General features: G+C 50.4%; 1 protein-coding gene across 10 annotated transcripts in view; it reads right to left on the bottom strand.

Moving 5' to 3' along the window:
• ZNF618 (zinc finger protein 618) overlaps nt 1–24,485 on the bottom strand; it is a 183,639-nt gene that overhangs the window by 140,902 nt on the left and 18,252 nt on the right. The window contains exon 1 of one of the 10 annotated variants that reach the window (XM_089319587.1): nt 11,915–12,857. The exons of 7 other annotated variants lie outside the window; for them this stretch is intronic. Coding sequence is in view for 1 of the 3 variants with exons in the window: in XM_089319569.1 (XP_089175695.1) it covers nt 11,785–11,790 (6 nt within the window). In the remaining 2 variants the exon portion in view is untranslated. Of the gene's footprint in view, nt 1–11,298; nt 11,427–11,784; nt 11,887–11,914; nt 12,858–24,485 lie in introns of those variants that run through there. 2 more of the 10 variants (XM_089319569.1, XM_089319589.1) reach the window with 2 other exon arrangements.

Here is a 24,485-nt window from a genome sequence, read left to right as displayed (position 1 = left end):
CAAGGACTCGGGCCATTCTCTACCGCCTTCCCAGGCCATAGCAGAGAGCTGGATCAGAAGTACAGCTGCTGGGATTCAAACCGGCACCCATATGGGATGCCGGCACTGCAGGTGGCGGCTTTACCCACTACGCCACAGCACCGGCCCCACAAAGGGACTTTTCACATGAGAGATCTGGCAGGCACCACTGAGACCAACTGTCCCCAGTCCACACCAGGAGGAAGGAGGCCAAGCCACATCCCCACGCTGGCCGCCTGGCCCTGAGAAGGGGACGTGTGCCAGAAATACTCACTCTCAGGCACCTCCCGAATGCCTGGCAGACCCAGGAGGGGTGCTCCATAAAATCCCAGCGCGCGCGGGGGGGGGGGGGGGCTCTCAAAGGGTCAAGGGCATAGAGCTCAAGGAGAGGCCACGGATCCATCCCAGGCTGCTTGCTGCAGGCTGAGGACACAACGCAGCCTGGGACCCTGGGCTGGAACAAGGCCCCCAGTGCAGCCAAAGGTGCAGTGGGAGTCGGTGCGCAGGTGACTTCCTGGTACCATAGCAACCACTGTCCGTCCTACCGTTCATTCCACAGCATAAGCTGAGCACTATACTGTGGGGCATATAAGGCGTTAACACTGGGGGAACTCAAAGAAGGGGTATGGAAACTCTAGGTATTATTTTAGTGGGTTTTTTGTTTAAAAAGATTTATTTATTTATTTGAGAAGCAGAGTTACACAGAGAGAGGGAGAAAAAGAGAGAGATCTTCCATCTGCCGGTTCATTCCCCAAATGGCTGCAATGGCCAGAACTGGGCTGACCCGAAGTCAGGAGCCAGGAGCTTCTTCTGGGTCTCCTATGTGGGTGCAGCACGCAAGCACTTGGGCCATCTTCAACTACTTTCCCAGGCCATCAGCAGGGAGCTGGAGCAGAAGAGAGTAGCCCATATGGGATGCTGGTGCCGCAGGTGGAGGATTAACCTACTACAACACAGCGCCGACCCTGGTTGTCTTTTTAATAAGGAAACTGACCAGTAATGTGTGTGTCCAGCATAGTTGAATCACTTACTTATTTGAAGGGGAGAGGGACAGTGAGAGAGACAGAAAGAGGCATCTTCCATCCAGTGGTTCACTCCCCAAATGGCCAGAGTAGATGGGATTGGGCCAGGCTGGAGCCAGGAGCCCAGAACTCCACCTTGGTGTCATCTGTGGGTGGCAGGAGCACAATTCCTTGGGCCATCCTCTGCTGCTTCCCCACGCACATTAGCAGGAAGCTAGATAGGAAGTGGAGCAGCAGGGACTTGAACTGACACTCTGATATGGGATGCTGGCACTTAGCTTGCTGTGCCACAATGCTGGCCTGATTGTGAATTTTTATAAGCCTGAAATTCTTGGAAAATGTTTAAGTCCTTTCAATTTAATAATAACAACAATCAAAACAGAAGTCCTGGCCTTACAAAGTTTACTTTCTTAGGAACCATACATTTGTTTTAAAAGGTAAAACATATACTGTTATAGGTAATATACTATGGAGAAAAATGAAGTTCAAAACAAAGGGATGGGGTGGCAGGAGGGTACAGCTATACTTAGAGAAGAAACCATGGAGGAAGGGATAAAGCTAAGAAAAGAACCAGAGGAGAGCTTTCTCAGCAGATAAAGCGCAAGTGCAAAGGCCCTGGGGTTGCTGCGCCCAGTGTGAAAGCAAAGTGGTCACGTTGAGCTAGGCAGTCTTTCGGTGCTCGGGAGCTGGCTGCCCCACTCCACCCTCTCCACAGCTCTGTGCCCCCTCAACAAGCTGCCAAGCAGCCACCCAAAGGCAAGGAGGAGACGCATCTATGGCGAGAATAAGTTTGAAAGCCGGTACCTCCAGTTTAAACTCCCCCTTGAACCACCTCCTGGGGAGTCCCTGTGCTGGAGACCCCTCATTCTTCCAGCAACGTGACCGCCAATCTGCCCTCCAGGACTGCAACGGGCCAGACTTGCCCAGTCTTCAGCCAGTGATGAGGATGCTGGTGAGCATGGTGGGTCAGGTTAAAGAAAAACCGAGGCCCAGCCAGCCAGGCCAGACCAGGAGAACAGCAGGTGTCTCCCAGTCACGCTCCCCGTCGGCTGAGATGCCACAGTACCGTGTGTGTCACATGCCCCGGATGGTCTCCCAGCCAGCCCAGTGCGCTCACGGCTACGTTTCCCAACTGCAAGGGGAACTGACGAGGGGTCAAATCGAATTCCACGGGGGGCTTTTCTTCCCGAAATTTTCTTCTGGGACTTGCCACCTCCGTGTGCAATGGAACTCACCCTGGGTACCACGGAGGACCAAACGGCACAGTACCGCGAGCACAGAGACACAGCAAGTCCCAGGGCCAGCCTCTGCCACGGGCTGGCTGCGTTCTCTGGGCCTGCGCTCACGGCTGTGATTTTTTATTGCAGTCATATAACACGGTCATATTTTCTGCTAGTAAAATTGTCCCAGGGTCATACAATGGAATCAAATTGATCAATATTTCACAGTGCTGTTGCAAAAAAAAAAAAAAAAGCTTTCTGGAGTCCTTGCGCCTCTCCCCAACAACGCGCACACACATACATACACACACACACACACACACACACACACCACAGGACGGCCCATATTCATCAGAACCAGGGGCTAATAACACCTGAGAAGACTGCCACAAATATAAATGGTATACACACAAAGAGCCTTCATTCATTCACTCCACAAACATTTCATAAGCATCTACTATGTCCGGCCCTGGCTGGGAACTAAAGACACAAACAGACGGGGACTGTGCCCTGTGGGGCCGAGGCCTGGTGCTGTTCATTTCCGTGGTAAGCAAAAATCTCCACCCAGTTTAGAGGACCCTGCCCAGGACACCTACCGTCGTCTGTCTGTCCGCCCTCCCTGTCCCCACACCCCCAGAGGCATCCTGTGCATTCCCCAGCTCCTGAAATACTCTGCACCAGCAGACCACCTGCTATTTTAAGCCTCCCTCGGATATTTTTAAGCATTCTCAAACGCCATTTGCATAGAAAGCCTCAGCTAATTATAATCTTTCCACCCCTTCCTGAGCGCCCGGATGGCCTCTTCCTTCCCCTCTGCCCGGCTCCATGTTCACCACCTACAAGGTCGCATCCCTCCCTGGGCAGGCGCCCCTGCCCTCCTCAAGTCCCCGCCCATTCTCCCTTTGACCTCAGCATCCCCAAAGTTCCCAGGGAGCCAACAGCCTGATTTCTGGGGGCCCGCCTCGACCCTGACCACGCGGCTATCCAAGGCAAAGCCCACTTCCCCCTGACTCTCAGAAGCCCCTGCCCGAGTCCAGCACAGGACAGGCAGGCCAGGGGCCCCGGGGGACACCTCGCTGGTGGCTGAACAGCATCCTCAGAGGCACCTGCGCCATGGCAGGCTGCACACGGCACACTTCCTCGGCACTGATTCCCAGAGTCTTACACAAGGCCTGGGTGTAGTAGGTGTTCAATAAACAGTGGTTGGCTGCTGTTGAAGTTTTAGCATGGCAAATTTCACTAACTAAGGGTAGAAGATTTCCTCTGTGGTTAAATGAAGAGGAAATGAATGATTTTAAGCCAACAGTGCTCTTGTAGCATTGAGGAAACTTAGCGGCTAGCATTGTAGTGGAACAGGTTAAGCGTCCACCTCAGTTCCAGCATCCCACACGGGCACCAGTTTGAGTCCCAGCTGCTTCTCTACCATTCCAGCTCCCAGCTAACATGCCTGGGAAAGCAGCAGAAGATGGTCCAAGTGCTTGGGCCCCTGCACCCACAAGGGAGACCTGGAAGAAGCTCCTGGCTCCTGGCTTTGGACTGGTTCAGTTCCAAATGTTATAACCATTTGGGTAGTGAACCACCCGATGTAAGATCCCTAACTCAGATTCCCAAACAAATACATAAATCTTTAAAAAAAAAAAAAAAAAAAAAGAAAAGAAAAGAAAAAAGAAAGAAAGAAACTTGGAAAGGCAGACATGTTTATTTCCAGCATCCGGACGCAGAGGCCACGCCCACTTGCTCTTGCTGACCATGGCCAGGGGACACCGACCGCCATTACCACGGTGTCCGGATGGGCAAAACCAGTGGGCAACGGGACCTGTACAAGTACAGCACAGCCTTGATGACAGCGGGCTGCGGATGTCCCGCCTCCAGCCCCTGCCTCCCCCCCACCCAGCCTCCTTTCTGGTTTACTCCAGCTGTGAACAGAAAAGATGGTTTTATAATTAGCATGGTGTTTATATTCCAATGGGAGCTTTCAAAAGGCTTAAAAATAAACGGGTTCCTCACACACCTCGGAGCACTTCCCCTGAAGGCCTTGTTTACACCAGCGTTTGCCCAGCAAGTCTTTGGCCAGGGTCGGCTGCAGTTCACAAAACCCGACCTGGGCCGCTCCAAACACCCGGGCTTTTGTAGTCCACACAGAGGCCAGGTCCACACCCTAACCGTGGGCTCCTCCGTCCCAGGCTGTACCGCAGGGAGGGGAAGTTCCTCAAAACAGTAAATGCTCACAAGCAGACCCCCAGACAGAGTCGGGTTAAGCCACTGCCTGCTACACCAATTATCCCATATGGGAGCTGATTTGAGTCCAGGCTGCTCCACTTCCATTCCAGCTTCCTACTGATGCGCCTGGGAAAGCAGCAGAGGATGGTCCAAGTGCTTGGGCCCCTGCAGCCATGTGGGAGACCTGGATGAAACTCATCGTTCCTGGCTTTGGTCAGGCCCAGGACCAGCTGTTATAGGCACTGGAGGAGTGAACCAGAGGGTGGAAGACCCAACTCTTTGTCTCTCTCTCTCTCTCTCCCCCTCTCCTCTGTATCAGTCACTCTGCCTTTCAAATAATTAGATTTATTTATTATTTGAAAGGCAGAGTGTCAGAGAGAGAGAGAGAGAGAGAGATCTTCCATCTGCTGGTTCACTCCCCAAGTGGCTGTAACGGCCAGGGCTGGGCCAGGCTGAAGCCAGGAGCTTCATCTGGGTCTCCCACACGAGTGCAGGGACCCAAGCACTTGAGCCATCTTTTACTGCTTTCCCAGGCCGTTAGCAGGGAACTAATCTGGAAGTGGGGCAGCCAGGACTTGAACTTGTACCCAAACGGGAAGCCAGCGCAGGCAGTGGCTTAACCCACTGTGCCACAACACCACCAGCCCTCCAAAAAATATATCTTAAAAAGAAAAAAGACCCCATTCTAGGAAGCTCAGGCATCATCTTGCTATGAGACAGTTTATCCAATGCTAATAAGAGTTGCTGAAGGGGCGTTCAAGTGCCAATCTATCACTGAACTGCTCACACAGGGAAACTGAGGCCCAAGGTAGGCGGGGTCTGTCTCAGAACACACAGCGGTCGGGGAGGGCTACCGCCACTGGTCCATCCCTCTTCCCGTGCATCCCACTCTGGGGGAGGAAGACGAGGCGTCCCCAACCCCTCATCACGTTCCACTGATTTTTTAATAGACTTGAACAATTTACTGACACCAGCAGAGCTGCTAAAGTAGTTTAATTGAATTAATTAGGCAGTCACGACTTACTCCTGAGTTCCCCCTTTGGCTCCGGGGAGGCTGTGCCAGCCGCCTGTTTAACCCCTTGCATCCTAAAAAGGCTGTCACTCACTGTCACTTCAGACAATCCTCGAAGTCTCCAGCCCTCCCCGCTGGCCCCACGGGCATCGCGGTGCTAAACACAGGTCTGCCAGGCCTGAGGAGCTGAGCTCCCATCGGGTGCCACTCAGATGGAGGCGATGTCTACATCTCCTCCTGCAGGTTCCCCAGGTGAGAGGGCAGCAGAGGCGGGGAGCGAGTGCCCAGCGTGGGAGCCGCTCCTGGCCCGGATGAGAGCCATGCCCATCCACGCTCCCACCTCCATAGTCTCACTGCCCCCCAAGAAGGGGCTGCAGCAATGCAGACTCCCAGGCCCCCCCCCCATACACACTCACACTCAGGGTCCCAGCATCTCTGGGACATTGGCACAAGCCCTCCGGGGGTTCCAGGACAAGCTGAAGTTGGAGGAGTGGTCTGGGGGACCACAAAGGTTCTTCGGGATTAAAAGCCCAAGAAAATGTCTGATCCATGAAAACCAGTCCACTCCCACGATACTGCCCACTGCTGTATTTCTAAGCGGGAAGAGTGGAAATGGCACAGTGGTCTCCCAACAGGGCACTGCTGGGCAAACGAGGGTGCAGCCACCGCTCTGAACATCTGCACTCAGAACGGCAGGGTTTACACGAACGATCCCACAACACTGGGCTTTGTTTTTTCTTTAAATTAGCAAGAACTGTGTCCCTCATTCTTACTGATTAAAAAACAAACAAACAAACAAACAAAACGCTGCTTGGAAGGAAAACGCTAGCTCCTGGGCAGAGATCTGTCCGTGATTTCCTTCTTTGCTCCTCCTTTTCTGTGTTTTCCAACTTTTTCCATAAAGAGCACTTGCCACTTCCTTGAATGACAAAAAGCACGTGGCTTCATTGTGCTTCACACAAACCAAGATTCTGTGCTGGCGCAGCTCGGAGCTGACAGCCCTGCGTGAACCCGATGGAATGCACTCAGCTTGGGGCTTCTTCCCTCCCTGTCACCAGGACAGGACTCACCTGTGCTGCTGGGCCAGAGGAGGCCCTGAGCACAGAGAGGGGAAGGAGGGGATGGACGGAGGCAGGGACACGGCTTCACACAAACCACTCTACAAACCTGTCTTTTCAACCGTCCCCATGAGGGCACTTCAACAAGTTTATGGAAAAAATGCAAAAAAAAGTTTACTTTGTTACAAAACGATTTCAAAATCCATGCAGTTTTTCAAGTAATACCTATGTCCCTTAGCTTTTTGGAGATGTAGCATATGCCCGGATTACAAAATTTCTGCACTTCAACAAACTCATCTTTGAATTCCATGTTCAGAAAACTTTTTTTTTTAATTTTACAGGTAGAGTTATACACAGAGAGAGAGAGAGAGAGAGAGAGAGAGAGAAAGGTCTTCCCTCCGTTGATTCACCCCCCAAATGGCTGCTACGGCCAGTGCACTACACCGATCCGAAGCCAGGAGCCAGGTGCTTCCTCCTGGTCTCCCATGCAGGTGCAGGGCCCAAGCACTTGGGCCATCCTCCACTGCCTTCCCGGGCCACAGCAGAGAGCTGGACTGGAAAAGGAGCAGCCAGGACTAGAACCAGGCACCCACATGGGATGCCGGCACCGCAGGAGGAGGATTAAACAAGTGAGCCATGGCGCCGGCCCCCAGAAAACTTTCTGAAGTCCCCTCCTACTGGATGGATTATCAAAATAAACAGTAACGATGAGAGAGCAAACCCGTGGGAGCCAGACCCGAACAAAGGGAAAATCCATGCCGTGCCTATGAGGGCATCCAGCACACACACACCTGCACACACCTGGCTGCCGCGGCCCTGCTCATTATAGGGTTGGTAATAAGTCACTGTTTCCAGGAGCTTTGAAGGCCCTGAAACGGCCACTGGGCTGCAGCTCCAGCCCAGTGGGCTCCTGGGAAGAGCGGCCTCGGCAGGAATTCATCACCAGGAAGCAGAGAGCGGGAGCCAGGTGAGCCAGGTGAACACACACACCGGACCTGGGATTAGAAGCTGGCTGGCCAGGAGGCTTCCCCGCTGAGAGGCCAAGATGGGGCTCACGCTGCACCCCCTCTCCATGGGAAGCCATCACACCAACGACCCCAGCAGGGAGGACAACGTGACAGAGCGTGGCGGCGGAAATCACAGGTGTACCCAGAGCAGCCGTTAGAACAGCACGGGGAGAGGGAGGTGATGAAAATGACCTCAGGCACGAGTGCCAGGGGTCAGGGCATGGGACAGGATCAGCCCTTATGCAAGCAGCAGGGCCAGCAGAGGCTGGGGCAGGGGAGGGGGAGCAGGCCGCCTCCACTCTGCTGAGCCACCGTCCTCCCCTCTGCAAGCCCAGGCTCCAACCCGATGGCAAGCAGGTGGCACCGGAGGGCCCTGGGCGGTGGCCTACGGGCCCTGGGTGGGCCCAGTGTTCCCAAACAGACCTCAGGGGAAGTCGATCAGCAGCCCTGTAGGGGACAAGACACGCAGCCGCCGTCATCTTGAGTCCCTGGTCTTTCCCCTTCCTCTCCACCTGTTGTGGCCCCAGCAACAGGGCTCCACTCAGACCCGGGGTGGGCAGGGATGCACAGGGCCTCCGACCTCCAAGCGAGAGCCAATGAGCCCTCTGAGACCCAGAACCACGTGACGTGGGCTGCAGGCGCCACCTGTCGCCTTGCTCTCCCGTAAGCCATCACACAACTGAGAGGGCCGAGAGGACCATCAGCTCCTACCCACTCCTTTCCCACACGAGGCTCCTGCAGAACGGAGCCTCTGGTCACCCAGCAGCCGCGGGGCAACCCCAGACGTCCGACTGCCCCGGCCCAGCTCGGCAGCGCGAGGACATCACTGGATTCACTGGCTTGGGGGTCTGCTGTGGTTTAAAGATGGTTTGTCCCCCAGAATTCAGGTTGAAATGTGCCAGCCATCCTGGTGCTGTTGGGAGGTGAGGCCTTCGAGAGGTGATTATGCCTTTCTCGAGGGAGTGGATTCGTTCTCCCAAAAGCAGACTTAGAAAGCAAGGCCAGAGGTCCGGCACTGTGGTGTAGCGGGTGGGGCTGCCACTTGCAGTGCCGACATCCCATATGGACACTGGTTCGAGTCCCAACTGCTCCACTTCCGATCCAACTCTCTGCTATGGCCATCATCCAGTGGAGGATGGCCCAGGTCCTTGGGCCCCGGCACCCGTGTGGGAGACCCAGGGAAGGCTCCTGGCTCCTGGCTTTGGATCGGCGTAGCTCCAGCTGTTGTGGCCAATTGGGGAGTGAACCAGTGGATGGAAGACCTCTCTCTCTCTATCTCTCTGCCTTCTCTCTATGTGTAGCTCTGACTTTCAAATAAATAAATAAAATCTTAAAAAAAAGAATAGAAAAGGAGAAAGGCCACCCCCTGGCTTTGTCTCTCTCCCATGTGCCCAGGGGCCCTTCCACCTTCCACCCTGACCTCTAGCAGGTGTCATGCTCTTAGAGCCTGAGCTAATTAAAGCCCTTTCCTTCAGATATGACCGAGTCTCAGGAATTCTGTTATTGCAACTGAAAATGGACCACATGGTAAGGGACCCAGGAACTCGCTGGATGCCAAGACATCCGAGAGAATGGGACCAGACAGGAGCACCAAACCGGAGTCATCAGCTCTCTGTCCCCAGAAGAGGTTCAAGCAGAGGCTGGAGAGAGGCGAGCAGCTCGCAGGAAAGCTGCCGAAGCAACTGCGGAACTCAGTGTGGGGACAGGCGTGCGAGCGACCTCTGTGACTCTGACTACCCGAGGAGTCTGATCGCCAAACACTCTCCAGGGAAGCGGAAGCACTGCCTGCCAGGGTGCCAGTGAGGAGTCGCTCAGGGAGTCTTCAAACCAGGTCCCGCTCCATCCACCATGCTATAGGGACCCAGAGAGCCAACTTCCCCACAGGCAGGGCAGGTGCCGTGCCTGGGGCCCACGTGCGTCATTTCTTCTGAAAAACACAGGGAACTGAATTTCCAGGTCAAAGAGAATGTTTAACAGTATAATATTTGCATTTTCAGCTTTACACGAATGCAATCACAAAATATATATATACATATTTTTTTAAAGAGCCTAGGAAAAGTGCCTACGTCCCACAGTTTTAAAAAAAAAATCACTTTTATCTACATCTACTGGGTTAACATGTCATTGACAAAAGGGCTCTGGATAAAAAAGGTTTTCAAAATCTCACGGTGGGTGAAAGTGTTCCTCTCTGGAGTGTTAGGCCCTAGCTCAGGAACGGGAGAGGTGTGGTGCCCCATAAGCCCCGGAGCTTTCCCAAGCCGAGGGCTGGAGACACGGGACTGCTTTCACGGTCTGGACTCCCAGCTCCAGTGGCCGGGCCTGATGTGTCCTGGCTTCAGGTGCTGGTGCTTCCCAGTAACAGATGTGGGCACACGTGCCTTATCACAGTTCCGATGCATTTCCGTAGAAAAGTTCTGGATGGAAAAGAATAATGCAAACCTCTCCAGACAGGGGCCCCCACACTTGGGACCTGCTCCCCCAAACAGCGACCCCCTCCCTTAGTCTCAAAGGAGTGGCTGCAACAGCCAAGAGGGGGCGCCCTGAAGCTGGATAAACTGCCCACGCAGTCCCATCAGAAGAAGGGGGTCCTCGACAGGCACCCCAGCCATGGGGGTGAGGAAGCATGGCATGGGGGCGTGGCACGCACTGCCTCTCCACAGCACTTCCCGAGACCCAGAGCGCCACGCCTGAGGATGGAGGAGGCTGCTCCTGAAAGAAGGTGCTCCCAGGGGCTCCCCCACAGGAGGCCCTGGAGCAGGTGCTGAAATGTGCTCACCCACCAAGGATGAAACGGCCCGCGCCCTGGTCTCCTGGTGCCCGCGACGGGCCATGGGTTCCACCTCCTGTTGCTCCAGTGCCTTCCAGACACAGCGGGCTTCTCTGTGGACACACAACACCCTCCCCACCCGCCACATGACTCCTTGGCAGCTCACCCCCACCCTGGAGCTGAAGGGCACGGGCTCCAGCCCGGGACACTGCCCTGATCTGCTCAATGCCGACACAGCCGGGACCCCTCACCTGCCCAGGGTCGCGAGAGAGAACCGCTGACACCAGAACCCGAGGGGGCAGAATGCCACCAACAAACTAAGGCCACAAGACGGAAGCAGCTCTCTAGCAGCCCTGTGAGCACCAGAAACCATAAAGCACCGAGGACCAGAGCGGCCAGCCCTGCTCCCAGGGCCAGAGCAGTGCGGCGGACGCTGGGCTGTGTCTGCCTACTCAGTATCCCTTCTCCCAAGACAGAACCCTCTCATCCTTGCAGGAACCACCTAGCTGTCCAATCAGAACTACATACCATCCTGGCACTGTGATTGGTTTACGGATGAGCCCTGACCCAAGCCAGGCCAATGAGAGCCTTCCCTGGGACCTGCTGAAACCCCGGGGGAAGGAGCGCACTCTTTGTGTTAAGACTACTCCACTGGAGCGAGAAAGGCACCTGACGCTGCTACAGCAATTTCGGCCAGCACTGCAGGAGGGCGGGACTGCAGAGTGAAGTCAACACAGGCAACAAGGGCTGGGAGACTGACAGCAACAGCCTCCCGCTGACATCCTCTGTGCGTGCAGGCCAGCCATGCCCACAGCTAGCTCGCCCTGGACTTTTTAGCAGTGAGCCAATACAGGTCCCTTCTCTGAGAGGCACCTGTGAGAGGAGCTTCACTCACAACCTAGGAGGTTCTGACGAAACGGGGTGTTCTGCTGCACAAGCTGACAGGCTCGCTTTAAGGCCGAAAGAATACTCACTTTGCCGGGAAGTAGCTGTGTGCCCTTGGCCAAGCCCCGTCGCCTCTCCCTTGGGGCTGCAGTTGAGGAACAAATTAGCTCACGACTACGGGGAGCCCAGGACGCTATCCAGCATTTGTAGGTTCTCAGCAGACGTCAGCAAAGAAAACAGCAGCCCATCTGCTAAGAACGCAACCCTCGAAACACAGCCGCCCTTCAGGACTACGGAGGCTGTAATGGCCGCACAGCCCCGAGGAAGGCTTGGCACAGCAATGCAGCCCTCAGGGACCCCTTCTCTACAGCCAGAACCCCTGGCTTGTTCGCAGCACTCGGAGAGCTCACGGCAGCTCCGTGTCCACCCCCTGCCCCCATGGCCCCCGCTATGCGAGTGAGACCCTCCAAAGTTTGAAACAGCACAGCCTTCACGGGGGCCAATTTAGTAAGGCAATTAAAATGCAGTCTGCGATCCCACAGGCCTCTTCCAGTGAAGTCAAGACCCCAAAATACCCTCATAAGTGCAAAACAATCCTGACGTAAGCCACACCAGAAACGTCTAGTCACAGCAGCAAGAGGGGCTGGATCTACCACTCGCCTTAAACAATTGACACTGCACGAGGTCTCTGAAACAATGCGTTACCTGGGCAACAGGTAACGTAGGGCAGCAACACCTGAGAGAGGAAAGGCAAAGAAGGCACACCTGCTCCCAGCCTGCGGCACCTCCAGCCGCAGGGCCCAGGGGCCTCCCGGAGTTAGGAACTCAGGGAGGGCGAGGAAGGTAGGGTGTGCAGGGCAGGGACTCCCGGACGAGAGCACTGCACAGGCGCAAGTTCCGGTTCCGCCCTGCTTCGGCTGAGCACGTGTCCCACAGGTGCAGAACGAAAACAAGTGAGACTACAGAGAGTCAAGGGGAAGGCGCTTCAGAGCTCCCACGGGACCGAGCTCAGCCCACATTCCCAACCGCCCGAGGGGAGGAACTTCACAACGCTGGGGCAATGGGCTGGGGACTCAGCAAGGTAGCGCGTCAACCACAGGGCCAAGGGTCAGCTGTCATGGGTCACCAAACAAGTGTATCAGGGGTTGTGGGTTGGAAACAACACTGCGGACAGCACTCCAATGAGCCCTGCAGGCTCCAGATTACAGACCCTGCTCTGTGCAGCCTTCCAAAGATCAAACTGTCTCCAAGGGATGGCACCCCTGTGATGGGCAGGATATGCCCGCTCAAGTCCTAATCCCCAAACCGGGACTGTGTCAGGACAAGTGCAGAGGCGCCTAAGCTGGCCCATCATATGACCTTGAGATGGACAGCTCAGCCCAGACCGTCCAGGTGGGCCCCATGCACGGGTCCCTCCAGGCGGAAGTCAGAGGCGGAAGACAGCGGTGGGCAGCATGAGAGGCCTTCTGCCCAGTACTGCTGGCTGCGAGGAGACGAAGGGACGGAGCCACTGGCCAAGGAGTGTGGGCAGCTGGGAGAGGAAACAGATTCTCCCCAAGGGCTTCCCAAAGCCCTGCCAACACTGTGGTTTTCATCTAGCGACAATCATGTCACATCTGAGTTTGTGGAAATCCACCACAGGAAACAAACCAAGAACTCAACTCCAACACGAAGAACAGAACAAAGCACCAAAATACTGAAAGAAACACCAAAACACCCAATGGTAAACAAAATAAAATTCATAATGTATCAATCAAAAACCATTGTGAATGAAAGACACAGCAAAACTAATCACTAGGAGGAAATCCAAAAGTAACATCCGGGATAAACTTTCGGCTCTCACAGATACCCTCCATGTGCTCACGAAGACAAAAGAAAGAGTTACAGAGACAACAGAAATTAAAAAAGAGACCCAGGGGCTGGCACTGTGGTGTACAGGTAAAGCCACCACCTGCAACGCCAGCATCCCATATGGGTGCCTGTTCAAGACCCAGCTGCTCCCCAATCCAGCTCTTTGCTATGCTATGCCCTGGGAAAGCAGTAGAAGATGGCCCAAGTCCTTGGGCCCCTATGCCCATGTGGGAGACCTGGAAGAAGCCTCTGGCTCCTGGCTTTGGATTGGTCCAGCTCCAGCTGTTGTGGCCATTTGGGAAGTAAACTAGTAGATAGAAGACTGACCAATCTCTCTCTCTCTCTCTCTCTCTCTCTCTGCCACTGTGTCTCTGCAACTCTGTCTTTCAAATAAATAAATCTTTTTTTTTTTTAAAAAAAGACCCCAATCAAACTTCTAGACATTAAAATATATGATGTTTGGTATAAAAAAAGTACACCAGGTAGTGTTAAGAACGCATTAGATTCTAATGAAGAAAAGATTGATGAACTTGAAGACACAACAACAGGAGCTATCAATAAACAATGAGACACAGAAACAAAAAATGGAAACACTAAACATACCATCCATGAGCTGCAGAATAGATTATTTTTTTTAAAGATTTGTTTATTTTATTTGAAAGTCAGAGTTACACAGAGAGAGGAGAGAGAGAGAGGTCTTCCATCGGATGGTTTACTCCCCAATTGGCCACAACAGCTGGAGCTGCACTGATCCAAAGCCAGGACCCAAGAGCTTCTTCTGGGACTCCCACACGGGTGCAGGGGTCCAAGGACTTGGGCCATCCTCTACTGCATTCCCAGACCACAGCAGAGAGCTGGGTTGGAAGTGGAGCAGCCGGGACTCGAACCAGCGCCCATATGGGATGCCGGCACTTCAGGCCAGGGTGTTAACCCACTATACCACAGTGCTGGCCCCCTGCAGAATAGATTCAAAGGCCTAATAGCCATGCAGCTGGAGTCCTTGAAAACAGAAGGGGACGGTACAAGCAAAGAAAAGACATTTGAAAAAATAACATCCACAAGCTTTTCAATTTGGTACCAAGTATGAACCCAGAGAACCCAGAAGCTCAATAAATCCCAAGTAAACACACACAAAACTACCTCAGGCCCGTCATCGTCAGGTTGCTTACAATGAGAGATGAAGAGAAAAATCTTAAAGGCAGTCAGAAAAAATGTTAAAGTCATTACAGAGACACAGAGATACGAATTACAGCCAACTTCTTGTCACAGGCAATGAAGTCAAAAGACAGTGGAGCAGCGTCTCCAAAGGACTGAGAGGGAACAACGGTGGGCCTAGAACTGAACTCTAAAGGCAAGATAAAGAAATACGAAGTCTAAAAGAATTCATCACCCCGTGGATCAACACAAGCAAGAACTGTTGGTTCTCTGCTCACAGCAGTCAGAAAAACAGGAACCTCCACAATACCCATCAGAAGGGGACTGCCTCCATAAGCTATGGGACAGGTGGTGTACTCTTTACCCAGAATGCTTGGGGCCAAAAGTGATTCAGATTTTAGAGTTTTTTATTTTTTTATTATGTTTTATCTTTTTTTTTTTTTTTTTTTTTTTTGACAGGCAGAGTGGACAGTGAGAGAGAGAGAGAGAGAGAAAGGTCTTCCTTTGCCATTGGTTCACCCCACAATGGCCGGCGCACCGCGGCTGGCGCACTGCGCCGATCCGATGGCAGGAGCCAGGCGCTCCTCCTGGTCTCTCATGGGGTGCAGGGCCCAAGCACCTGGGCCATCCTCCACTGCACTCCCGGGCCACAGCAGAGAGCTGGCCTGGAAGAGGGACAACTGGGACAGAATCCGGCGCCCCGACCAGGACTAGAACCCAGTGTGCCGGCGCCGCAAGGTGGAGGATTAGCCTACTGAGCCGCGGTGCTGGCCGTGTTTTATCTATTTCTACTTCATCAGTTGAGCAGCCCAATCCAAAAATCCAATGACAAATTTGTAGATCCTGATCCTGGAATGCCAGGCACAGATGAAAATGCTCAGAGGTAGACAGATGAAATATGGCTGTGAGTGGCTGAAATGTGGTGGCGGCTTCACCCAGCAGGTGGTCACATGTATGATCTCGAACAACAGAAACAACAAGATCTAAACACTACCCCACAGTATACACTTCTAAGAACACGAATAAATCAGAAAATGCGCGGGAAAGGCTCTGGCATGAAGGGCTTGGCGATGGGGGGAAGGGGCAGAGCAGGCAGAGAAAATGAGGCTCAAAACCAAGGCGGCCGGCACCGTGGCTGACTAGGCTAATCCTCCGCCTGAGGCACCAGTACCCTGGGTTCTAGTCGCGGTCGGGGCGCTGGATTCTGTCCCGGTTGCCCCTCTTCCAGGCCAGCTCTCTGCTGTGGCCCGGGAGTGCAGTGGAGGATGGCCCAAGTCCTTGAGCCCTGCACCTGCATGGGAGACCAGGAGAAGCACCTGGCTCCTGGCTTCGGATCAGCGTGGTGTGCCGGCTGCAGCGGCCATTGTGGGGTGAACCAACAGCAAAGGAAGACCTTTCTCTCTGTCTCTCTCTCTCTCTCTCACTGTCCACTCTGCCAGTCAAAAAAAAAAAAAAAAAAAAAAACACTAAGCAAGGCAAGAAAGGACAGCACATGGCACGGGAATCAAATGTGGCCATGAACCCTAAACCCGTAATTGGCTTAATCGGCTGCGCATAAGCTAAAAAGGGTAACATTGTGCTGGTCCTTTATGTGTCCTCCTATAACTCAGCTAATCTTCATGACTATCTCTCTAACAGGGCTGCCAAACCCCTCATTTACAGAGAGGAAACTGAGGCACAGAGAGCTTCAGCAACTCCCCCGGGGTCACACAGGAAGAAGCTGCAGCAGAAGCCGTGACTGCAGGCCGGCTGGCTCTACTTACCTGCCGACGGCGAGAAAACAGAGCCCCCCACCCCCCCTTCTGCAGGAGTCACAGGGGTCAGGAGAGCCTTCATTAGCCAGCATCGAGCCCTTTTACACGGGTGCCAACCAGGCATTCAGGAGGCACCAAGAGGCCCGCGCCATCCAGGCCCGTGTCCCTCCCTCCCTCTACGGCACCCTCACTCCCACAGCTTCCAGACCTGTTAGGAACGCGGAGAAGAAATAAAACAGGACAGATTCATCTGAGAACAGTGACTTGGAACCCAAGACACGGAGGATGAGGACCTGAGAGAGAGGCAGGACCGAGGACAAAGCCTGCTTCCAGGTCTGTGAGCTCACAGCCTCGGGCCAGAGGGCAGCCACCGGGAGGTGGCCTCTGTGAGCTCCAGGACCCTGTGATGACGCTGCACCCTGGCTGGCACCAACCACGCGGCTAAAACGAGGACCCGCGCCAGGGAATCCGGGGTTTCGCTGGGTCCTGGCTCGCCGTGTCCCAGAAAAGCCCGTGAGGCCCTGGCACGGGCACTGATGTATCAGCTAATGTCTCATTCAAGTTGTCAGCGTTCTGTTAGAGCCAATTCAGTGGGTAATTAAGAAAAAGTTGGGACCAGATGGGGAAGCAGACGCTAGCTCAGCCGTAAGATCCGTTCCCGGCGAGCGTCTGGGAGAGCAGCACCGGCCAAGCTCGGAGAGGGAAAGGCTGGAGCAACAGCTGCCCAGCTGGGGGCGCAGGAGAGGAGACACCCATTTTAAAGATGCAGAAACTGAGGCTGAGAGACACGAAAGAACCCAAGGCCTGCCAGAAGGATGGCAGAGAGTGGGGAGGAAAGAAAGACCAGGAGCTTCAAGGAAAGGGAACCTGGAGACAAAGCTGCCCCCGTGAATGGAGGCAAGAGGTGGTGCCAGGGACAGGAGCCTGGGTTCTGGCCCTGGAGAAGTCACTCTGCCTCCCTGTGTCTCACCTGGGAGCCCGCCCAAAGTAATGATGAGGTTACTACCGTGCATGCATTTAAAAACGACCATTTGTCAACACGTCATGAGCCCAGCAGCCCCGACTGCATGCCTAGGTGTACGCCCCAAAGAACTGAATGCAGGGTGTTGAAGGGAGAGCCACCCGGGGTTCAGAGAGACTGCTGCACGACAGCAGGAGGGGAGAGGCAAGTGCGGTGTCCATCGACGACGGACGGCTAAGCCAGTGCGGCACATCCGTACGAGGGCGCACCGGCCAGCCCCCGGAAACGAGGGGGCTGGGCTAGGCATGGCTGACGCCTAAGGGGAGCCACGAAAAGCCAAACACTGCACAGCTCCACATGCACGAGGTACCGCAGGCAATCAATGCCGGGCAGACGTGGGAGCAGAGTGGCGGCCGCCAGGGGCTGGCAGGTGCAGGCCCGGGAAGTTACCCCGTGGGTACGGAGTTTGTTCTGCAAGATGCACAGCGCTCTGCAGGCTGGGAGCCCAACACCAAGAACGCACGTCACACTGGAGAAGGGTTACAGCAGTAAACGTCATAATGGGCACTGGACCAAAATTAAAAGCTGAAAAAAAAAAAAAAGGTTTTAAAATCCAGGAGTCACGCACGCACGAGCCACCACCTTCTGCGGAATCTCCCTTCTGGCAGATGTCAGGTGGGGACCACCTCGCTGCTGGCCCCGCGAGACGCTTCCAGAAAGTCGCCAGCCAGCCCCTCTCGGGACATAACGCAGACCAAGCACACGCAGGGAGCAAAGGCAGCAGAATGCGGTTTAAAGAGGGAGGACAAAACGAATTCTATTCAAGATCCAGAGAAGGAACACGCACGTGCAGTTTTACTAGAGGAACTGAAATAAATTTTAGACACACTCTTCCTCTGCACGCTCAATAAAATTAACGGCGAGAAGAGAGTGAAGTAGGAAGGGGAGCTCAAGGAGTACGAAGCGTGCAATGAATCAACGAACGCCGCGGCAGAATTCAAACCAGGGTCAGAAACGGTAAATAGCAGAGCTATTAGTGCAGAAAAGCAAACAAGCGATGCAAAGGAGAAGCCTGCGTCACGCTTACAAAATACATACAAAAATACATAGGGCAGAAATAAGAGACGAAAGTAATCGAAAGGGGAAGTCACTGTGGAAAGCAGCAGCAGGGTTCTAAGGATTTACATGTATTTATGCGCGCGGATACTGCGAGTCCGGCCGAGCAGGGGGAACGACAATGTCCCTCTTACTAAGAGCTACACCTGCCCGCTGGAAGTGCATTCCAGGCACCTCGCAAACTATTGAAAAGACACCAGCACACAGAGACGGCCTGGAATAACCTTTCCATTTTAAAGGTGAAAAAACAGTAACACGGACATTCGGGAAGGCGGGGACAGGTGGTTTACAAAAGTTAAAATCTCACGTGGCCTCTGAGTTACCTCCCACGATACCAACACCACAAGACTACAGAGCAGCAAGGGATGAAACTGACAACCCCAAAGTGCTGTGCTCATCCAAGGTGCCGTTCACATGAGAAGGAATCAAAAACATCTTCTTAGTTAAACAAATACCTAGGGGGAAAACTGTAATTAATTTAAAAAACTGTTAGAATAAATATAAATACGGTAAGTTCCATATTAAAAAAAAACACACAGACTTTCAAACTCTGAGCTTTTAAATATATATTTAAGAAACAATACATGTTGTCCCATGGCAGGTGCTGCAGGGCAGTGGGTTCGGATGCCAACATCCCACACTGGAGTGCAGGTTCAAGTCCCGGCTGCTCAGCTTCAGATCCAGCTTCCTGCTGATGCACCTGACAGGCAGCTGACAATGGCCCAAGTGCTTGCGTTCCTGTCACCTGGATGAATTCCTGGCTCCTGGCTTCAGTCTGGCCCAGCCCTGGCTATTGTCAGCATCTACAGAGTAGACCAGCAGATGGGAGATCTCTCTGTCTCTCCTTCTCTGTCACTGCCTTTCACATAAGTAAATACAACTTAAAAAAAAACTAAGTGTTATCCAAAATAAATATAGTTCTTTTTTAAAGGGTATAGAAAGAAAAAGTAAAACAAGTATGTAAAACTATAACTGGTTAATTCCAACAACACAAAGCAAGAAGTGCTTAAAACTCCTTAGAACTAAAGATGAAAGTTACCCCACAAACATGGACAGTTTTTATGTGTCAATTAAAAAAAAATCTACTCTCAAAAAAAATTAAAGTTGAAAACAGGAAATGAATTATAAAAATCAGAAAAGCCACAGTGGAAAGTAGAAACAGAATAGGCCAAGGGCCTATTTTTACAGATTAAGGGTACAACCCATGATAAAATGTTATCAGACAAGTACATTTCTATGAAGTAATCTGGCAATGAAATATAGCATGTAAAATATTTAAGGCAAAAGGTAAAAAATCAAAAGAAATTTTGTAGAATTGAATGACAGTAACAGAATAAACTCAATTTCTTGAAATTATAGGGAGGAAAACATCGTAACAAAATCAGGTCCCTATAGAGAACCTGAAAAACATAATTAATAAAGTTAACAACATATAAAACGAGGTATATGTGTACAAAGGAAAACAATAAACCTTAAAAACAGAAATAACTTATTTTGCAAGCAAATGAAACATTTACACAAATTAACATTTAAAAAGGAATCAAAAAATTTCAATAAATTATAAAAAGCAAAACTATTACTGAAAAGTTTCTAAAAATAAACTAAAACAACAAAAATAAACACTGATATAAAAAAGTATTTAAATAGGAATGTAAGTTATACTTTTAAATAATGTTTAAGCTAAAGAAAATATCAAAACTAAAACTGTGGAATATTCAGAGGATTAATAATACTTCACAGTAAGGTCCGTGGGATGACCAAACATGTGCGCAGAGGAAAATTCATTCATCAAGCTCTCTTGTTATTTAACAGAAAAAATAATAAGTAACTATGCATTCAATTAAAAATAAAAAAGGGTAGATTTATTTAATATAAAAGTAAAGTTCAGAAACTTTTTCTATCATTAGAATTAATAAATAAATTAAAAATTTAGGAGGAATATGAAAAAAACAATAAAACAGTACTAGATACTAGTCATTTAGCCAAGAAATAAAGAGAAAAAAAAGACTATTAAAAATCTGATTAGGAAAGAAAACCATACAGATAACATTTTAAAAAAACAACATCATGGCCGGCGCCGCGGCTCACTTGGCTAATCCTCCGCCTGCGGTGCCAGCACACCAGGTTCTAGTCCCGGTTGGGGCCGGTTCTGTCCCAGTTGCTCCTCTTCCAGTCCAGCTCTCTGCTGTGGCCAGGGAGTGCAGTGGAGGATGGCCCAAGTGCTTGGGCCCTGCACCCGCATGGGAGACCAGGAGAAGTACCTGGCCCCTGGCTTTGGATCGGTGCAGCGCCAGCCGTAGCGGCCATTTGGGGGGTGAACCAACAGAAGGAAGACCTTTCCCTCTGTCTCTCTCTCTCTCACTGTCTAACTCTGCCTGTCAAAACAATAAATAAATAAATAAATAAAATTTTCAAAAAACAACATCATATTATGTTCTATGCAACTATGGCTCAACTTCTTCATGAAATGAATAAATTTCTAAGAGACTATAAATGAGCAAAACTGTCTTGTGAAGAGCAAAAGCCAAAAAGAAAAAATTATGGAAGGAAGGATTAAACCGGAAAATAATTATCTCCAAAAAACCAACAAGATAGAGAGTTTTAGCCACGAGTTATTTTAGACTTTCAAAAGAGATCATTCCTGTGCACTGTAAATAGTCCCAGACAGGGACGACAGATAAACATCTGGCATACACCCTTCAACTCTCATGTCCTTCGCTCTGACAAGGCACTACACGATTTACAGGTGACGAGGCCTCAGAATCCTGCTCAACACAGCCGTCTCAGCAGCCACCACCAGCTAGTCCGCAATTCCAAATGTCTGATGCTTCCACGTTCCACGTCGCCGAAAATAACGTCTAAGCCACCCCCCAGCACAACCCTCATTGAAGAGTGACAGAGAGCACACTCAGAGCAGAACCCCAGGGCACTCTCACTAATGAACACACACAGAACACAAACACTGCAAAATGGACCCATGATACATGGAAAGACTAAACCACCATGAACAAAATGGGTTCCTTCCAGGACAGTTTAATATTCGAAATTCTATTAATATAATTCATCACATCAGCAGATCAAAGGAAGGCAACCATATGGCCATCTGGCTACGTAATGAAAAGGCATTTGTTAAAAATTCATCGGTCTCTCCCCCCTTTTATTACGAACTGGCTTTACTGTGGGGGTGGGAGAGGGGAGCGATTCAAACTCTACCTCGAAAGAAAAATTCGGACACAGAAAAGGACACAACACTCCCGGTCACACCACTCGCCTCCATCTTGATAAAATGTTCCCAAGGACTCCATGAGCAACCCGAAGGGGTGCTCACTCAGGGAAAAAGAATGGATTTCTGACACCAAAACAAAACATCACACTTGATTACAAAACCACAGAATCTGTCCCATTAAAGTAAGAAATAAGACAATACAACAATACTTGTTATCCCTGCTATTATTCAAATTGTTCTAGAAGGCCTAGTTGATGCATAATATAAGGGGGAAATGAGACAATTTTGCAAAAGAGGCAGATGAATATTATTTGCATATGGTATTTCTCCCACCTAAGAACCACAAGAAACCACTGGAATTAAGCAGGTAACACAAGTTATCCACTAAAAAACAACCGCATAAAAATCAACAGCTTTTCTATGTACCCACATTAAGCAGGCAAAATATACAAGGGAAATGATTCCACTCACAATTGCCATCAAAAATACCAGCTATCTGGGAATACATTAAAAATAAATGCCCAAGGTATATGTGGGAAACTACAAAACTTTAGTGTGCGTCGAGTACAGAAACATGAATGAATGAGACAGATCGTGTTACTAGGCAGAAAAACACAGGGCTGTGAGAACGCCCTTCCTAGTCTGTCAACCTACAAACTTCATGCGACGACAATCACAAATACAAGGTTAACCTCAAACGCCACTCCCCCAGGAAGCTGCCCTGGATTCTCCTTCCCAGAATTCATTTCTCCCTCCACAACCCCCGGCAAGCAGTCTTTGGGCGCTGAAATTGTCTACAACACACTATAGACAGACACTTATCTAGGGTTGTCACCCACAGCCAGCACAAATACGGACTATTAGATGGTCATGTGGATGGATAAATCCATTTGATGTTTCAGATCTTGAAAGACAAAGGGCCATCATCCAAAAATGAACTCTCAGCATAAGTGCAGGAGAACTACTTATTAGAGCTTTTTGGCTAATAAAATATGATTAAATGTAATTTACTGAAAAATTTTGTATTCATATAAATAATGCAAAGATAGACGTGAAATTAACAGAGATCACCTTGGAGAGCTGTGGAATCGAATGGTATTTTTTTTTTTTTTTTTTGCACATACAAGTGTACTTCAAAAAGGTTGTGGAAGAATGGAATTTCAAAATAAGCTTATTTTGTCAGAAAAAAAAAGGTTTGAAATCCATGCATATGAAGGGTCTCAAATGAACAGTCAATAAAACATTTTCCTAAAGAATTTATCATACTTCTTTTCCAAATCAATATTCCCAAAGCCTGATGCCAACAAACACCAGAGAGGCAGCAGCAGGATGTGAGGAAATGTGTTGAAACGACTTTATCTACCTTTGACCCATCTCTCTTTAGAAATTCAGCAAGAGATGGTTTTTAAATATCACAGTATTTTACACATGGAATACACTCATTACAGTGTAATTCTATAAAAAATGAAAAGTTAGGGGGCCAGCGTTGCAGCATAGCGGGTAAAGCCACCAGCATCTCTTATGGGCGTTGGTTCACATCCCAGCTGCTCCATTTTCAATCCAGCTCCCTGATAGTGGACTGGGAAAAGCAGAGGAAGATGGCCCAAATGTTTGGACCCCTGCGACCATCTGGGAAGTGAACCAGCAGATAAAAGATACCTCTCTCTCTCGCTCTCTCTCTCTCTCTGTGCAACTCTGACTTTCAAATAAATAAATAAACCTTTAAAAACAAATGAAAAATCAGAACCAACCTAAATGTGCAACAGAGTATGGCCTACATAAACTCTCTTATGAATATTATGTGGTCTTAAAAAATGACTACTAAAAAGACAAAGCAGCTTCATTTAGCTAAATGAAAAAAAAATGGAGGGAGGAAAAGGCAGGAGCTAAAGTCTAATATATTATGACTTAAATAATCAAGATGTGCTTACAGAATAACTAGAAGGAAGTGCACCAAAATTTTAACAGTGACTGTAAGAGGCTGTAAATTTATTTAGAGTAAGCTTTTTATTTTTCTACTTTCTGATTTCACATAATAGCATTAAATGACTCATTTACAAATTAGCTTAGGGCCAGCATTGTGGCATAACGGGTTAGGCTGCCATCTGCAATGCTGGCATCCCATGTGGGCACAGGTTCCAATCTTGGCTACTCCACTTATGATCCAGCTCCCTGCTGGTGCACCTGGGAAGGGAGCAGAAGATAGGCCAAATGCTTGGGCCCCTACACCAGCGTGCAAGACCCTGATGAAGCTCCTGGCTTTGGCCTGGTCCAGCCCCAGCCATTGCAGCCACTTGGAGAGTGAACCAACAGATGAAAGATCTCTCTCTCTCTCTCTCTCACTCACTCTCTCAACTTTGGCTTTCAAATAAATAAAAAATATTTCCTAAAAAATTAGCTTACTAAAACAAACATTAGCATATACTTGCTTGCAGCTGGGGAACTGTTTCAGAAAAGCCATGGCCACCACTCATTTAGTTCAATAAGCAAGTACTAGCAGCACACTAGGCCAAGCTCCATACCGTCCCTTGGGAAGACAACTATGCATCCATGAGACTTGGTGCATTGCTCATAGAATTCCACAGGCCCTGGGGTTGGACAGAGCCAGGCTCTACTTGCCACTCTGCTACTTCCTACAGCAAGGCAGCTCATCTCACAGACCCTCAGTGGCCATATCTTATACAACTGGCCCGACTCCGTCTATGTGCCAGGAAGGGGCCCCAGCTCACCAGCACAGGTGGCAATCTGTCTGATTTCCTAAGGCTGCTCTTAGGACATGATTCTAGTGTTCACATTTATTTTAAAGTGATCAAATTAAAACAGTGTGATACGTGTCCATCAAGGGAACATAACAAAGAGTCCAGAAATAGCACAAGCAGACAGAAATGTAATATAAGATAAAGGCTGGCATTTGAAATCAGGAGACAAAAGATGGAACCTTCTATTATTAGTGTTATATAGCAAGTAGCTCACCATTTGGAAAAATATAGAGCTTGATTTTAATATCCCTCCTTTAAGCCAAACATACTCCAGACAGGACAAATCATCTAAAACCTCATATAAGAAAACAAAATCTGGGGCCAGCGTTATGGTGCAGCAGATAAAGCTGCCACCTGCGATGCCAGCATCCCACATGGGCACCGGTTCATGTCCCAGCTGTTCCACTTCTGATCCAGCTCCCTGCTAATGTGCCTGGGAGAGGCGTGGAAGATG

Source organism: Oryctolagus cuniculus, chromosome 1, assembly GCF_051225735.1.
Source record: "Oryctolagus cuniculus isolate XC-2025 breed Fujian yellow rabbit chromosome 1, ASM5122573v1, whole genome shotgun sequence".
Classification (NCBI taxonomy): domain Eukaryota; kingdom Metazoa; phylum Chordata; class Mammalia; order Lagomorpha; family Leporidae; genus Oryctolagus; species Oryctolagus cuniculus.
This window is presented reverse-complemented; position numbering and strand designations above follow the sequence as displayed.